This window comes from Symsagittifera roscoffensis, chromosome 6, assembly GCF_963678635.1.
Source record: "Symsagittifera roscoffensis chromosome 6, txSymRosc1.1, whole genome shotgun sequence".
Classification (NCBI taxonomy): domain Eukaryota; kingdom Metazoa; phylum Xenacoelomorpha; order Acoela; family Convolutidae; genus Symsagittifera; species Symsagittifera roscoffensis.
Window position 1 is genome coordinate 52,226,480 of NC_087067.1, and position 18,981 is coordinate 52,245,460.

At 36.5% G+C, this 18,981-nt stretch overlaps 1 protein-coding gene across 1 annotated transcript; it reads right to left on the bottom strand.

The window, feature by feature from the left end:
- Positions 1 to 11,820: 11,820 nt before the first annotated feature.
- LOC134847909 (dynein axonemal assembly factor 9-like) lies at positions 11,821 to 18,705 on the bottom strand. The gene is made up of 3 exons (XM_063865179.1): positions 17,879 to 18,705; positions 17,140 to 17,382; positions 11,821 to 14,639 (listed from the first exon to the last, which is right to left on the bottom strand). Exons 1-3 carry the CDS (start codon positions 18,569 to 18,571, stop codon positions 11,934 to 11,936), a joined length of 3,642 nt encoding a protein of 1,213 aa, XP_063721249.1. The 5' UTR covers positions 18,572 to 18,705; the 3' UTR covers positions 11,821 to 11,933.
- Positions 18,706 to 18,981: the final 276 nt, after the last annotated feature.

An 18,981-nucleotide genomic window follows, 5' to 3' on the forward strand; every position in this document is an offset into this window, starting at 1 on the left:
ACATTTTTAGCTTTGTTACACTCAAAAATGAGATCCTCGATTTTCTAGGATGGCCCTACTACATCTTAGAAAAATTGACTATTTTATACGCAATGTTTAACTTTATTGGATTTCTTTTCTCACTTTTAAAAGGAATCTACAACACATGTGCTATACACACACAAGTAAACAGACAAGCAAGCGTAGCACGCATACTCTTTGCAGGATTTTTTGGAATCTTTTCTACATCTATAAACAAAATTCTTTTAGACGCACAAATAAAAGAATATAACACAAAAATAGCAACACGACAAAATACATACGACGAAGAACATAACAATGTAGACATAACGCCAACGGCACCACAATTACCACCCCTACCAAATAACCATCCACTATCCCTAGTCCCACGAAATTTTCGAAATTTAGCCATCACACATAATCCAAATTTTCGACTCACCACATCACAAAGTCCCATCCAACATATAATGACACACCAGTCACAAGATCAAAATACTTATGAACAAATTATTGAACAACCCCATACCACCGCTTTTCAGTCTCAAAATAATCATTTTTTTAGCCCACGATGAGCCGCCAACTTGGATCACTACACCGATCAAATTCCCACCCAACCAATCTTACCTCTCCAATCCCAATAATACCACTTTTTGCTTTTCCGCCACCCGATTTTCCATCTAGTAATGTAACATCAGGCATGAATTCCGACACTAATTCACACATCTCAGTTTTATATTCCATCTCACAACTCAATAACCCGAATATTGAAACCCCCGATGAATTTGCCGACTCAGAACCATCCCCATCCAATAATTTTCATAACTCTTCTAAATTTTCTCAACCCCCTTTTCAACCCATATTATCAAATAACCCTGACCCAATCACTCCCACACCCTCTTATGCTTCCCAAGTTACCCCAACCTGCTTCCCAAGTTACCCCAACCAATCATCTCATTCTCCAGACACCCCCCGAATCTCCCCAGAGCTAGATAATTTTATTACCCTTCAACAACAACCCTACCACCTTAATACCCCAACCATAAACCAAATCTCCTCCACAATAAATTCATCCAACCCCCCTACCCCTACACCCTCTTCAAATTATACTGAATCATTAGCACCATCATCCACATCAACTGAATCTTCACACAATACTAATAGAGCTTAAAGCACTTTTAAAAGAAAGTTCCCCAACCATCCTTTCCCAGCAAAACCAGGAACAGCCCGTGAATACATCAACCACCCCAAGCATACTAACACAAAAGAATTTTTAGCCATCACCTTACCCTCATTCCCACAATACACCTTAAACACCCCCCACGACACTAACGAAACACGCAACTTTGTAGATGAATACGTTTTAATGCCCACTCTCTCTTGGACCTCATATTATCATTTTACTAACCCTCTTTGCTTACCTTTATCTAACACTCACATCGATATAGAACGAAATACGGACATGCTATATCGACTCACTACACCACTAACACCTAGACAATTTACTTACGTTGGATATAAAAAATCACTAAAAACACACACTGCACCTAGAGCTAACGAATACACACTCGAATACTATGATCACAACATCATCAGAGCTAACCAAGATCAATTCTTAGACGACGATCGCTTCGCTAATCCACAAATTACCGAGAAATTTTTCATCAAGACACCATATATATTTACACTAAACATCTTCGACCGAAAGTTTGATCACATTATTTCAGAAGCACTAACAGACACACAAGCATACGAAAGTTTTAAAGAACGCTTCCAAATATTTTCACTAACCTTTCATTTCCTTGCACCACACGAAAGAGATTTACACTGCTCACACGATATTATGTTGCGCACTAAACAAACCCACACATATAGTTATTATCGCTTCATCCAAAATCATTTTGACCTACACACACCTTCTAGACAACCACACCATCGTTTTCAATTCATTAATTCCAAATACACTTCACCATTTTTCCTAAATTTCACATATTGCATTAAAGATACTAACCTTCATGGTATTCTTCGCAATTATGATCCCATAACCCAAATGTACATCTTCTGTCCCATCACCAAGACCTTCAACGCCGAAGAATCCCGACCCTTCCTTATCCCGCACGAGTTTGTACAACCCATAGAAATCCCAATTTTAGAATTCATCCACAACACTAAATTCAATCACAAATTATATAATCTAATCCAAAACACACCTTATGAGTTTGCAGTTGGCACTGAAGAACTAACCACTATTAAGGCACTTCAATTGCTTTGGCCACTGCTTCAGACTAAAAATATCATTCGCATCTTAGCTAAACTACTAACAACTTCCGATCTCATCCACGACATCTTCCCCCACGGTTTTTTCCCCGACGACTAACAGGTAAGTATGAATTAAATGAATATTACTAACTAATTAAAATATTAAAAACTCACCATTCTTTATCCATGTTTTCTTTAGATTTTTAGCCTTCATCCGACGATCACCTACAAAAACCACAAAAAACAAATAAAGATCGCAAATTTCATCAAACAGATTTCAACAATTCTATTAATCTCTTACACTTATAAATTTATAAATTTAATACCAAAGCAGTAAGTTCATTTCTAAAATTTTCCCCACAAGCAGTAAATCTAATTATGATGAAAATTTGTAACTTAAAATTCCCCCATAACTAGCAGTAAATTTCCAAATTCTATGCAGTAAATTAATAAAATGCAAATGCAGTACTAACCTTTTGATATTCTCATTCATTCGCACAGAAATTCTATCCACACTCGCACAGCTCGCCCACGAAGAATTGTTTAAAATAATGAATTTCAGTTTCAAGTTTTCACACTCAACAACTCTAACATATAATAACATGTTTCAAACTTTCCTTTAACCCGGTTGGAAAGGAATCATATACTAAACAAAACTAACCAACGCAGCTTACTAAATACCACAAATCATAGAATAACAGCATGACTAAGAAAAGGAAACCAACGGTACCCAAACCGGATTAACCCAGTTTAAAACTGGATAATTTATTCTTTTGAAGACTATTATAAAGTCTAAAAAAGAAATAATAAAACACAAAAAAGTCGAAAGACAAACCCATACCACGAACAATTTGCTTTTTGGAAAAAGGACATAACCAACAAGACATAAGAAAAACCACAACAAACCCAACATAAAACGTTGTCACATAACAGGACCCCTCACAAAAACCGCATGAAATCATACTCCCACTCCTGGCCTAACCCACCAGGAAGGACGTCCTGAGCATGCTCTATAGCCGGCCTAACCCACCGCGCTACATCCACGCTTTGTGACCACACCTCTATTTTTAATAAGAGCTACTCAAGGGTGAGTAACTCTTCAAAATAACCGAACTAAAACAAAAAGCTTTTGTGAAAACAACTAACTTAAATCATAATTAAAAAATATTAAACTAATAAATGTTTTATAAAATGTAAATTACATTATGCAATACATAGATCAGAATACAACACCAAGGACGAACATCTAAAGACAAAACGACCCCACTACACTCGAGAGAGAATGACCAACCACAATCGATATGCCACTCACAATCACAACTCAAAGGATTTAGAGTACGACTTGACTTCGCAGAAAAGGACTTCATTGAACTAGACCAATGACCACCTCGATGTTCAAGTATACGTACAGATCCGAGTAACCAGGCATCCCCTCCACGCAGAACAGAAAAACCTGACATAGCCAACCATTCTGAAATCAGATTTGAGTTTGTTGCAAAGACTTAGTCGTTGTCACTAGAAGACACAACGTCTTATGTCTCTAACTCCAGCTTCCTGGAACTTCTTTAACAAAGAGGAAACGGAAGAAAATGATGTTCGCCAAAAACCAACGTCCATCATCCATCCTTCAAATTGCAGAAGAACTATTCTAAAAAACTCTGTAAAACCCGGATGGGTGGAACCTGATCTAGACTACATTTTATGATTGGATAATTTAGATATTTTACCAATGTAAAGTATTTAATATTAACCAATCATGATCCATCTAACTAACAACCCACTTATTTGTAAGTGCTGAAGTTACTTGTAATTTCAGCACCAGAGAGATTTGAATTTAACTTAGAAATTAGTTGGACTCTCCCGAGCACTTCAGCAGCCGCAATAAACCAGTATACCCTAGATCTATTGAGCCTAGCAGAGACTAGTTAAACAACCTGAGACTAGATAGTATAAGAGTAAGATTAGGATCGGTATTAGACTAAGAAGTTGCACGAATCTATCCGGCCGAAAATAAGATAGCGTGACGAGCAGACGGTGTACCCTATCCGAAATTACTTGTTGGACACTATCTGAAATCGAGTGTGAAAAGTTGAGTCGTACGAAATTATTACGACCGAATAGCAAGTCTCAATTCAAACTGGAACGATTTTTTTGTGCGGGACAAATTATCACCCATAAATATTTCTCGTTACGCTTTCAGGATTGCGGATGAAATCTTCAAAGTGCGCATAAATTAGTCCAGAGCATCGCAAAAATGGCAATTTCTACACTAAATAATTTTTAAATTATCCAGTAAAAATAACTTTTTTAAAATGATTTCAGGGAGTTGATATCTTCAATGGGTCATAAAAATTTCTTGTTGAAAACTATTATGTCGATCGCCGAAAATTGTCTGAATAAATAAACCACACCAATCAAAAATTTTTCGTTTTCTTCGACAGTCGGAACAATATTTCAACGGTTTAATTTATGCAAACTTTATACTTAATAACGAACTTCTCCTTCTTGCACAGGGGGAATAGTTAACGAGATCCGAATATAGTTCTAGAGAAACGCGAACAAAAATTTATCTAGCTGGAGACTTTCATTTGAATGCGGGGTCACGAGCAACAGCGGTTAAGGAATTAGTGAACGAACGCAGACGGGGGTATTAACTGGAGTATGGAATAGCAGCTAAAATCCAACCTGTATAGTTATGAGTCAGAGATTCAAGAGCGGTTGATCTCTATGAACCAGTACTGACAAACTTCAGATTGAAATCGGTTAGTTATTAATTATTGTAAAAAAAGTTGAAATTTTCAAAGTTTGAAATTTTCCATTTAAAAAAAACAGGTTCTGCCTGAATTCTAACCACAAACTTTTGGAGTACCTCACTAGCCGGATGGGGCAACATGTTATTAAGCTTACAATAGTCAGATCATCTGGATGGCGATAATTTGTCCTTGGCTGTTTTTAATTTCAACTAATTATGCATGTATAATCATGCATGTATGTCAAACGTATATTTTTAAAACCAAAGTAACTGGTTGCAATCGAAGTGTTTTTTCACTTCGAAAGTGTTCTTTTGTCGCAAGAACTGTTGTAAATTAGACTAAAATTTTTAAATTTTTGTGAATCAAACCGAATCTGATGTAAATTAGACTATAATTTTCGATTTTTAATGAATCAGACCGAATCTTGAAATCAGTTTCGATTACTGGTTTTGGTTACTTTATTCGCCTAGCGAAATACGTATAAGAAAAACCCTCGAAGATCCTTCCATTCCTGTATTTGAGATTACTTCCTTGAATCCCTCACTGCGTGGAGCAGCTAGCAAAAGAGAATTTACCTCTCAGGGTAAATGCTTTCCGGGAACGACCAACACGGAGAAAATTAAGCAGCACATCACACTGGCAATTATCAGCAAAACAAAAGTAGATGTGGAGGACCTCTTACCAGAAAAACCAAAGGAGTTTGTAACCCCAGGCAAACCGATGGAAAAGCCGGAACACGTAAATCCGACTAAACAGTCTACTCGAGAACGTCAAGTAAAAAATTTCGCGCTGATTAATAAATGGGAACACGATTGCCCAAGGATACGCGCGATAGGGGTTACGATCAACAAAACTCCTTGGAAAGTAGTGGAGGAAAAGGTCGAATCCAACATATTCCTATCACTGGCTAAAGAAGGTAGAAGAAAATTACAGAGGAAGTATGCAAATGTTTAAATAACGCAGAGTGACGACCATGGCTAAACCCGGATCGAATTTTATTTTTCATGTCTACCGCTACACGAGTACGTGTGAACAAAAACTACTCTACAATCAAGTTATAATTACTCAGCGTTGTTTGATCAAGGAACATTTACGATTTTACTTATAAGGAAAAACGTTTACCGTAGTTACCAACCATATGGCAATACTCATTATAATCCGATCACATCGGTCCAATAAAACATATCAATCTTGATTAACAAGATGCATAGCTCACTTGCAACTGATTTCGACTCGGATGATCTGGCTGGGTCGAAATTGGGATTCATTGATTTTTCAATATGGAACCAATTGCAAAAAGCGCCTAAGCTATCAAAATGCGACAAAAATTTCGTTTCGAAATATTTTGAATTCATAAGAAACGAAAAAAAACTAGTGAAATGTGCAAAAAAGAATGTTTCAGAACTTTGTGAATATTCTAAATCAATTGCGAACACGCCCGTGATTGGTCTATCCAATACTAACGGAAGGAGAATGTACTCACACTTTGTATCCACTGGCGATAATTCTCAGCATGATTTTCCGCTGCAAAATCTTCGCTCAACAAGCATTATGTTTGCTACGGCTATGAAGCAGACAAAAAAAATGTTTAAAACGACTTCTCTTATCAAACGGTACTGCAAACGCTGAGTTTTAAAAAGAAAAGACGGGAATGCGTTATATTCAGACGCCACTTCAGATTTAAGCGGATCGATCTATGATAAATTTCATCGCAGAACTCGAAAAAGAGACAAAAATGCAACAAGAGGGTGGCCATAATCGGGAATGGGACGTTTTGATGATATCATCAGATAACAAGTCCCCTACACCAGAGAAGGTTACACTAGTGGGCATAATAGAAATCAAGCTGTCGCCCATCTTCAATAGGGAATTGATTGCCACTCTGACGAACCTAGACAGAACACTGAGAGAACTACGCGTTTGTGTTTTGGCGAAAAAAGAGAACAAATGCAAGAAAATGCGCCAACTTTATCATCAAAATCGAAGAGATCATCATTTTAAAAACTATTTAACAATCTCTTTGCATAGTTTTTCTAATCGTATTACGGAAGGCAGAGGGTGATTTAGATTTTAAAGCTTTTTTAAATAATAATCAAATAATTTAAAAACAACAAAACTAATTGAAAGAAAACATTAGGAAAGTAGGCCGACAGAATAAAATCCGAGCGATCTACCTCAGTGTCGAAAATTTTCCAAAAAAATGTATACGTGACAAGAAATTAATAGACTCAATACAGTAACCTTGCTTGAAATTAACCATGTAGCCGTACACTGACCACGCAACGGATATGAAATATACTGATTACCATTTGACCCTTCTGTGAACAAAATTAATCACGGGGAAAAAGTCCGGCACCCAATTGCAATAACCTTGTTAATCGCTATGGTATCAAAAAAGTTCAACGCTGAGGATCACTGCTCGTTCTCAATCATTCAGCAGATTGCATCTAAAATAGGTCAGTAATTTTTGTCTTTCCCGCAGATTTTGTCTTTCCCGCATGATTATCCGCAGATTTTTGGCTGCTTTTTTATCACCTTGGAAACATTTAATTTCGACAGAAATTAAAAAATCTGTTTTTAACTTTAATTTACTTTTTTGCATGAGTATTTTGTTCGATACATTTACGCTACTTGCACACTAATCGACTAAATCTGTAAACGGGTAGACACGCTTCATTGTGATATATAGGAGTTGACAAATATTTCTAGTACGTCACGTAAAAATCAAATATAACAAGACTGCTCGTATATCAGGGCAAAACCCTGATTTTTCCGACTTCCACGTAATTCATATCGAATAAGTTTTGGGGAAAAGAAAATCTTTAAGAACTGTAAATTTTTGGATACTATCAAAAATTAAGCATGAAAATTTGAGTCGTATAAAGTTAATACGACCAACTAGTTACTCTCAATTCAATTTGGAACGATTTTGCTGTGCGGGAAAATTCGCCACGCATAAATAATTCGCGTTACGCTTTCAGGATTATGAAAAAAATTTTCAAACTGCGCATAAGTTAGTCCAGAGCATGGCCAAATATGCAATTTTGGTAACTTCTATAACTCTGCAAAAAAATTGGAGGTGAAAGATCTTTTTAAAAATGATTTCAAGGAGCCGATATCTTCAATGGGTCAAAAAAATTTCTCCTTAGAAACTATTATTTCGATCGCCGCCCCAAGGATAAATATTCGTTCTTCTTCGAAGATCGGAACAATAAAAACAATCTAACTGAGAAAGTGCAAATTTCGAATGTTGCGGTAAAGTTTGAGCTGAAGAAATCCTGATTTAGATCCAGGGTTGACCTCCATACACCGAAACTGGTTATCATACAATTCCATACAAAAAAAATCAATATCATACAATTCCATACATCAAGTTTATGGAGAAAAAGGTTGTCAGACAAATTCTATACATTTTCGAAAAACAATAGAAAAAAATTAAACCATTTCTGCGACTTTTTGAGAACAGTTGAACAGAGTGGTGACAAAAAAACTGATTTGAGTTCTTTTTTGAAAAAAATTCTTACCATACAATTTCCATATACGACACAAAAATTTTTCAGTAGTTATTTTGAAAACTTGCCCCAAAATTTTTTTTGGTTTTTTTTTTCAAACGCAAATCTAATTTTGTACGCAAAGAAACATTTTCCGAAAAAAAAAATTTTGCAAGCAAAATTTAATTTTTTGTGTGCATAACGTAGTCCTAGATACGATAATAATGGCTTTTTTTTTCTTTCCACTTAATTTTTTTTCAAAGACACTGAAAATTCTTAATTCTTTTGTATGGCGTGTTTATGTATGCCTTGATCAATGTCTGATAATTTGAAAACTCAAAAATTTTAATTAATCATCATTGAAAAATTTTGCCAAAAATTAAAAGTTTGTTACTTTTGTTATTGAATTTGCGAAAGACTGCTCGAAGACAATTCAGGTCATTTTTCATGCAATGTAAATGTAAGACCGTCCAACCTCGGTTGCTTTGAGTAACCAAGGAATTTGTCACTTGTGCTCGGTTGCAAATACAACCGAAAATTTGTCCGAAAACAAGTGTAGCAACAAAAACCAACTTTTTGTTTTATGGAGGAAACCCCTATCAAACAATTTTCATTTATGGGAAAACGTTTAATATGAAGACTTCATATATTTTTCTGTACGTATGGAATTGTATGAAAAGAAATTTGCAATTGTGTTAATTTGCGATTGTGAAAATTTGCGATTGTGAAAAGAAATTTGCTATTGTGAAATTTGCGAAATTTTCTGTTAATTTTTTTACATTTATTTTGGATCTAAATGTTGATTTCAAAATCCGCTATATCCGCTGCGCTGTAATGAAACGCATTCTTTTGCTGCTTGTTTTAATAGTATCGAATTCAAGGTTGACGAAATTCGAGGGGATTGTGGAAGATTTATATTTTGTTTAATTTCACTTTTCATAATAGATTGAATGTTTCCTTGTTTTTGTGGGAGAAGCAGCTAATGTGGCAGGTACTTTTTCCACACATATCCAGATGCTGCGTTAACTGGCACAACTGACGCTGCTTTTAAATGGAGAAGAGTCTTGAAACTTCCCAATCTGAGATCAATTTGCCCGGAGTTAATTAGTACTACAATAACCTAATCGTCTCTGTGACCACAGAAAGGCAGTCTTTAGCGAACAGTGAAGACATTTATGCTCACTATTGGGACCATAAACGTCCTGTTTTTCTCTACTTTTTGCTAATGCCCGACCTTACTTTACATCGATGTTCCCGTTTGGGTGCGTGGCAGAATCAAGAAAGGTCTGAGCTTTCACCAGAGGGTTGACAGAAAAAAAATCATACAATTCTCTTAAATGGGAAATTTCTTTTCATACAATTCCATGCAATTCCATACATACAAAAAATTTTAAGAAATTTTTATAATAAACATTTTACCTTGAATGGAAATTGTATGATAGGGATTTTCTCCATAAACTAAAAAGTTGGTTTTTGTTGCTACATTTATTTTCTGACAAATTTTCGGTTGTTCTTGCAGCCGAGCACAAGTGACAAAGTCCTTGGTTACTCAAAGCAACAAAAATTGGACGGTCTTACATTTACACTGCATGAAAAACGAACTGAATTGTCTTCGAGCTGCCTTTCACAAATTATATAACAAAAGTAACAAAATTATAATTTTTGGCTAAATTTTTCAATGATGATTAATTCAAAATTTTATATTTTCAAATTATCAGACAGTGATCAAGGCATACAAAAACACGCCATACAAAAGAAATAGGAATTTTCAGTAATTTGAAAAATAAAATTGAAGTGAGAAGAAAAAAAAAGCCATTATTATCGTATCTAGGACTACGTTATGCACACGAAAAATTAAATTTTGCATGCAAAAATTTTTTCGGAAAGTGTTTGTTTGCGTACAAAATTAGATTTGCGGCTGAAAAAAAAAAACAAAAAAAATTTTTGGGGCAAGTTTTCAAAATTACTACTGAAAAATTTTTGTGTCGTATATGGAAATTGTATGGTAAGCTTTTTTTTTTCAAAAAAAATTTAAATCAGTTTTTTTTGTCACCACTCTATTCAACTGTTCTCAAAAAGTCGCCGAAAAGGTTTAATTTTTTTTCTATTGTTTTTCGATGTTAAAAACAATTAAATATAATGAAAAAAGTTTACAACATTACGAGGCCAAACTGTGCATTTTGTGAATTGTCAACGGATTCCGCAACAATTACGGATTTTGCGACGTTGCTATTTTTCTTCAATTTTTTTTGCTGTTTTGGATTCCATGAACAAAGAGCTAAAGTTTGCGGAATCCGCATCAGTACTTGCGGAAAACGGAACAATTGTTCAAGTAAGCTCTATTTCAGTTCATTATAACAAACAAAACTACGATCCACTTGTATTTTTGGAATCCCCTTAAATTTGCGTAATCCGCCTACATTTTGCGGAATCTGCTTACAATCGGGGTTTCCAGAACAACTCTTTCCAGAATTCGGGGTTTCCAGAATGTTTGTTTGTTGCGCAATCCGATTAAACCAAACATGACGACGTAATTTACCTTATAGGTACTTGTACACGAAATCCACGGAAAATCTGTTAGTGGAATCCAATTACTTTTTGGAACTTGTTCAAAAACATGTCTCTGGAATCCGGTAACATACAGGCACCAAATTGTGCGCCTATTCAGTGCACAGTTTGGTCTCGTAATAAGTTTGCAAATTGTTTGGGACTGATTTTTTTTTGATCATTCAAAGACCACCATCCATGTAGTCAAACATCTAAACCACGCAATTTTTACAGGAGCATAATCGGGAAGTTGATAGTACAGGAGAAGTTGATTCGTTTATTCACAAACTTTCAGTTACTTCACTTCAAATGCAAGTTAGTTAGTCTTTTTTGGATTTATTTGAACCAACTTAACTTCAAGATTTTAGGAGGATTCACATTCCTTTGCATGACCCTTGCAAGATTTGCACTCCAAGTACTCTAGGGTTTTGTGCAGGTCGCGATTTGTGCAGTAATATAATAATTTATATTAACTTAGAGGAAAAAGTTAGTATTCTTACGCCAGCAAAAAACAAAAACAACAAGGCTAGCGCCTTGTAAAACAAAAAAAATTCAAGAAAAAACTCCATCAGATATTTTTTCAAACATCAGAAAGTTTGGGAAAAAATAGAAATAGTTTAGACTGAAATGGGTCGAAAAGATGAAATTGAAAAATGAAAACTACGCTCGGCTGAAACAAGAAACTATTCAGTGGATGAAATGGTTCTCACTGAATTCAGTTAACCATGAAAAAATCCACTTTTTCTTTGTAGCGTATTTTTTGAATGAAAAGATTGCTTATACAAGGTACAATTAAAATCAACTGCATGATGTACAATAGTGAAAACTACAAAATAAAATAATCAAATAGTTTTGATAACACATTTGTACCAGAATATCTTTTTGGCTATCCATCAAAAAGATCGGCGTAGTGCATTTGCGAAATCTTCTTATTATACTCATTAATCTGTTCGTTGGCGGACTTGAGGAAGTCTTCTACAAATACTTCCATATTTGGGTGCCAATAAGACTTTTCCCCGTCCATTGACACAAAATAAGTCCCATTGTAGAATACACCTGGGGGTAATTTCTCCAGGTGGCGCTTCTTGTGAATCAGTTTTTTCTCCCCCTCTGTCAAACTTTTCTCATCCCGCAACGGTTTTGGCTTTGGCTTCGGGGAAACTCCTTTCCTTAGAATATCCTGGAGTACTTTTTCTTTCAACTGGTGTCCATAGATGTATATCTTACCACACCCTTTTTTCGCATCACCTGACCCGGTGTCACCCTTCTGACCTTCAGCCGGGTTGACCTGTTCCAACTGGGGGTCAGCTGAAGGAACCCAAAACTTCAAATCCCAAGTTGAAATGATTCCTTTTCCATAGGGTTCAGTGCATACTTGGAACTTTCCATGGACAAAGAAGAGATTGTCCAAAGCTGAGAGAGATTTAAGCGCTTCATTTAGTCTGTGTTTTTCCATCGGCGCTTTCAAGGTCATGTTTAGCTCATACGTGAATGGCTCCGAAGGACTCGTTTTGAACTTTCCAACATACCAAGTTGGGTACATGAAATACCTCGCTCTGACCAAGTCTAGTTCCTGGAAAGCATTTTCTCCCAGAATAGCTCCTAGTTCTTTTGTCTTGACGAAGTTCCCTTCGGGTGCAAAAACAAAAACGACATTTGTGTTCACATTTCGAAGTAGGTTTTGTAGTTTTTGACTTTCTTTCGCTGCAGCTGAGTTTTGATTGGTTGATTTTTCGTTGGTTCCAGTGTAAACAATGCAGTTTACAAGACCTTGAGAGCATTGGTCCAACAATTTAGGCATGGTCATGTTGAACTTAATATATGCTCTGGCTTGGTCGATGCAGTAAATAACTGACTGTATTTCCAAGTGGGATGCTACATTCTTGTCCGGATGACTGGATATAGCCTGGACCATGCTTATCAGTTCGACCGAACTGGGCGGCACAACCATCAGTCTCAGAATACTTGACTCATCCTCGTGGTTTTCTTTTTTCCACTCTGTCACAATTGAAGTCAGATTCTTCTGCATGTTTTCAACATTGAAATCGGTGCTTTCATCGAAGGCTTTTATGAATACCCATTTGTAGGAGCCTTTAGTCATGTTCACAATATTTTCGGCCAACTGCCCTTTATGCGACCAGGGCAGACCAGCTATTATAGTGACCCACACTTTGCAGTGGTCAAGTTTCTGGCCTTCGGAGCTCTCGAGTTCTGAAACGTCTCTGCTAGCCAATTTGTCATCACCCATCATAACTTTCAAATGTTTCTTAGCAACTACAGCTTGACTTGAGCTTATTTTCAGGTTTTCCATGAAGCTTGCAACATTTCCTGTAAACGAAATCAGATACTTTTGACTGGCACTGAAGTTTGTGAACAAATTATCGGAATTGTTTTTTGTTGGCACGATAGCTGAAGACTTTCCGGCTGTTAGGAACGGGATTAGTTTGGAATTATTTTCCACGCTTTCTATCTGCTCAAACCATTTTGAACTTGCTTCATTTTCACTGTTATTTTTCGCCCACATGTCAATCATATGTTTGTATAATCCGTTGAAGCTTTGACTCCTCGGTTGGAACATTATGATAATATTTGCAGATTGGGTTCCGTTTAAAGTCGGAGGCAAATTTTGCACTCTAAACTCAGAATTAATCAGAAAACTGATAATCGAATTGTTATTTACATTTGGAGAATCATAAAAAATTATTTTGGCTATTTCGTTTTGTGGGATTACAATACTGCCGGTGAACTCCGTGTTGATAATGATGCCTTTTTCGAAAAGATTCAAAGAGACGTTGTATGTAATATTGCTTCTTTCGACCGAAGTCATTTGTGCTTTGGCGTCGTGAACAAACAACTTCCCGAAATGGTTCTGCAAACTCGGGTCTTCGGAAACTTTTGCTGAGAAGTCTCGACAATCTGCAGATATCTGGCGATCTTGTTTGTAAACAGCCCAGTTGAAATAGACCGGAACCCTTTCGGTTAGAATCATATAGTCCGATTTGGTTACTGTTTTTCGCTGACCATCAACTTTGTAATCTTCGACAATGTCAAAATGAGAATCAATGAAGGTTTCTGAGAAGATAATTGACCCTAAGTATTTGTCCTTGAACTCAATACTCGGAACATCGTACACGATAATGCGTGCGTTTTTCAGACAGGTTCGACGCTGTTTTTCTTTGAGATCAATTGACATGCCGTTGATATCAAAGCCCTTGAGTGAGAACTCTAATGACCCTTGAGTCGTCAAGTAACTCACAAAAGGTCCCGGAAGACCTATGTCCGCTTTTCTTAACTTGTCCGGAAGCTTCTGCATCACGACTAGTTTAGCTTGCTGAACACTTAATGTCTTCACGTAAACTTCGATCGCTTCCTTGACAAGGTCGACTGTTATTAAGTACAACACGTTCAATGCCTGCATGTCGATTGAGAACGAGATGCTCTTCACTGATTGGTCGGACGAGGGGGGCGTGACCTCGTGATCGTATCCGAAGAAGTAGGTCCGACTGCATCTCAAGGGCGAGTTGGGAGCAATTGCATGTAAGATCATGTGTTTGGCTGTTTTTCCTGTTCTGCCAGCCGTCCCTAGCGTAACCTAAAATAAGCATTTGTCGCTTAAATAAGAAAAAAAACAAAGCCAATCGAAGATTGGAAAAGAATAAGGATCGCAAGTAAACATTAAAAAAACAATTAATTTGTTGAAAAAATCTCAACTTTTGAATTTCAAAGAAAAAAATAGATGCCCTTTAAAGTCTTTGAGTTTCTCGAACAATTTATGATTCGCGGTTTTTTGATAACATGAACCCAACTTGACAAAACTGGATCAATAGGTAAAGTTGTTATTCCGCTGGAAATCTAAAAAAGAAATTCCATTTTCGAAACTAGAAATCGTTCACGTTTTTTCGCGCCGTTTCCACGTTCGTAGTTGAAAAGTGCTATTTACGTCACTTTCAGCAGATGAATTTTAATTGAACTCAAAAAGTGCATTTAAACCTAAGCATCAATATGCATGAATGCACATCTGTAGTTATTATGGACTTTTAAGACTGTTTCTAGAAGAAAAAAAAACAAATCAGCCAGACCTATATGAGAGTTTTCACTATTTTCATTACTCCTAATCATGATAGAAAAAACCAGGCTAAACTGAGATCTGCATACGCGCTCCGTTTGGTAAATGTAAGACCCTGGAATCTGGAGACAAACCTTTGAACATCCAATTACAGATTGTTGCGGAATCCACAAACACATAACTGTAACATAAAACTTGTCGGATTACTCTTTGTATCGCCAAATCCGCAATGAGAGCGCAAAGAGCTCAATCTAACTCGCACATGAAAAATTTTATAATTATGGATTCAACAAACTGTTTTAGACTCTGCATTTTTTTCCAGATTCCGCAAAATTTGCTCCTTCTGCTAAACGGTTTTAGCTGTAAACGGTTTTAGCCGTTTATATGTAGATTCCGCAGCAACAAAAATCATTATAAATTTCATTGCGTTTTCACAAAGCCGATTTCAGCCAGACACATTTCGCTCACAGTTTGGCCTCGTAACAACAGCCAATTCCAATTCCCTTAGAACAAAAAGAATAGCCGTCCCAAAAGTCTGATGAACTCAGCTTCAGTAAACCAATAAACTTAGAATTTTCAAATCGAAAACTTCATGGTTGGCAACTTTTTTAAGTTTTTTTTTCACCTAGTGTGTTTAAGTTTTTTTTCACGCAAAATCAGGTATCACAAATAATCATCGGAGTAGGTCGAGTGATACATCATATTAAAACCCGTTCAGTTGTTACTCGAACGACCTTAAAAATTTTTGAACAAAACCTTTCAGTGTTGAGAAAAACCAGTTTGAAATTTTTGATTTTTGGGGTAATTTCGATCTAATCAGGTGAGGTTACAGGTTTACAGAAGCTTATTCATGCTTAATTTACGACGTAAAAAATTAGTTTCACTGAAAAAATATTAGTTTTTTTCTAAGTTTTCAGCGACGTTTTGGGAATCAAAAACTTCTGCAAAAACGTATGAAGAAAATTTTAATGATTTTTTCTTAGCTTTTCCAGTCTTTTTTCTAAAAAAAACTGTTTTCCAATTGCCCTAATTTACTGTAGAATTGACTGTAGAATATGCTTGAGGTCTTTTTTTTCATTCAGACCTTTTTATGACACAACGCAGCAAAAACGACACAAATTTGAAAAAAAAACTTTTTTTTTGTGTTTTTAAGATTATGGTCGTAACATTTTGTGCTACTTGCACAGTCACCGGCTATCTTTGTTTATAAATTTGAATTGTTTTACCAGGTAGATATAAAATAAAAATCAAAAGTACATGCCTGCAAGAAGATCTTAGAGCAGTGCTAATGATCGAAAAGGATACTATGGAGGAGAACAGACAACAGCCAGCATCTTTTCTCTAAAAAAAGGAAAAAATTCGAATCTTTTCCAATTTCCCATCCCCCGTAAAATTACACAAAAAAAGGTGTTCGAAAATTGTTCACACGGAGTTTTGCATATAGAAAGTGTGGTAAAAATGGCTCTTTTCCAGTCCCCCGCCCCTTTAATATTTTCTGAGACTCATTATATGAAAGTCTATTTAAAATGACTTTTCATGTTAGAAACTGCAATAAAACGTGTCAGCGTGAACATGTGAACAAATTTCTACAACATTTCCAACACGCAAATTGCCGTGTGAACAATTTTTGAACATCTTTGTTTTGTAATTTAACAAGTGGGGTGGGAAACTGGAAAAGCGCCGTAAAAAGTTGTTCACATTTGATGCAGTTTGTAACATGAAAAGTAATTTTGAAAAGACTTTCAAATATTGGATTTTAGAAAAATCAAAAAGAAGAAACTGGAAAAAGCCGAAAATTTAAGACGGTCAACATCAAAACGATGACCAAGTTTCTTGATTTTTTAAAAAGGCTGAACACTAGGAAAAATCTTTGATAGGCGTAAAGGGATATTTTTTTCACGAAATTTTACTTATTCTGAAAAAACTGGCTGAGTGAGCTATCATGTTGAATCAAAATTTCTAACTCGGTGTTCGCTTTTCTGATTTACTTTGATCAAAACCAAAAAATTCCATTTTTTGTACTGACCGACTCAATCCGTGCCCCAGTTCTGCTCTTCTCCAAGTTGGACTTCTTGGAGTGGGATCCGAACAGGACGAATGGCATCTCTCCCCTGTTGCTCCTGGCGAAGTTTGTGAAGGCCAGTTTGCCATGGTTGAAGTAGAAGGAGAATGGCTCCATCACCTTCCGCTCGTCCAGCCCACTCAGATCCAGGGTCGCCTCCTCCATGTGGTGGAAGAACTCGCTCCACTGGTTCTCAAACTGCTTCACCTAGAAATACAGTTTCATATTAGATCAACTAGAATAACTAGGGCTTCAAGGGCGAATTAACGAATTATGCCCAGTGGGTTCTTATTATCACTGGTTTCTATTTTGATTATCTGCATCCTAGGATGGTAGAATTTTTTTTTACTACTATTACTATAAAGGTTTGGGCTCTTTTCCAGTTTCCCACCCCCTTCCGAAAATTACAAAATTAAGCTGTTAAAAAATGTTCACATGACATTTTGCGTATAAAAATTGTTGTAAACATCTGTTCACCTGTTCACGCTGACACATTTTGATGCAGTTTATAACATGAAAATTAATTTTAATTAGACTTTCATTAATTGAATTTCAGAAAAAATCAATGGGGGAACTGGAAAAGAGCCAAGGTATGTATTTAGCCATAGTAGCAAGTAAAAAAACGAGGAAAATGGAAAATGTGTGGAAAGTGTAAAAGAGCAAAAAATTGCAAAAAAAAGCTTTTAAACTCAGTTTTACTTACCTCTTTTAGGACCCTAGAAGAGAACAGAACAGGGTCAACATCCGAGTATACTCCATGCAGGTGGCTGGAAATATCGAATACATCATAATTCAGAGTGAAGAAACCCTTGCTGCTGATCTCATCACTCGCAAATGCTTGAATGATTGGGTACTTCTCAATCTCCATTTTGTCGAAGACTTCCGAGTAACCCGAATGGTTGAACGGGATCCCGATTCGAGTGCATCTCGACATCATCGACACGAAGCTTCTGATCTTGAAGTCTTCCGAGAGGTCCTCTTGTTCGTAGAACTGATCCGACAGGCACCAAACGCGTAAGCCCCTCCAGGCTGCCATATATGGTTCGAAATAACGGTAGTTGATCGGGTTCGTATAAACGTGGACAACCTCTTTCATAATGAGAATTATCAAATCTTCAACCACAAAATCATCGTAACCTTCTGATTCGTATTCTGATTCTCGGAGGTCGAAAAAACCGAAGAACAAGTAGTTGGCCAATTCCCGCATTGCGTAGCTGTGTTTGCTGTCGACTCCTAGGATCAGCAGGATTCCGTCTAGTCGCAGAGGAGTTCCGTCGCCCAGGAGGTTCCGCACTCGACGCAATCTGGAGCAGCTCTCAAATATGTCAAAGTTTTCCACTTTGATGTTCCTCCGAGTCGTGGAAGGTCGCTTCCAGTCGGTTATGGGCGGCGCCATTCTGAAACGTAAAATCAAAATTCGCTTGTTGTGTAATCTCAATTCATCTGATCAATTTAAAAATTGAGAAAGCTACAAATAAAACGTGCTGTAGTTTATTGAATGAAGAGAATTAGTCATATCTGATGCAAACATGAACACTGCATGTAAAAAATAGCACGTGCTCTTTTTTGGTTATTAAAAATAAACGATTGAAGGTGAAAAATTTGCAAAACCTGTGAAGCGTAGGTACTAAAAACGAAATTAATGATATGAGTTTTGCAGAAAAAACGCTCTTTTTCCTTCTCTTCCACTCCGTATGATCATCGTTTTTTTTCTGGGTTAAGTATGAATACCAAATATGCTTGTCATGGCTTGGTTAGTCTGCATGTCAACTTTCAACCAATCGGACAACGCAAATAAAATTCGCA

Coding starts and splice junctions, on each gene's coding strand:
- LOC134847909 (XM_063865179.1), bottom strand. CDS start 18,571: ATGGCGCCGCCCATAACCGACTGGAAGCGACCTTCCACGACTCGGAGG. Junction 17,383..17,878: donor CTTCTAGGGTCCTAAAAGAG/GTAAGTAAAACT, acceptor CTGTATTTCTAG/GTGAAGCAGTTTGAGAACCA. Junction 14,640..17,139: donor CTGGGGCACGGATTGAGTCG/GTCAGTACAAAA, acceptor TGCTTATTTTAG/GTTACGCTAGGGACGGCTGG.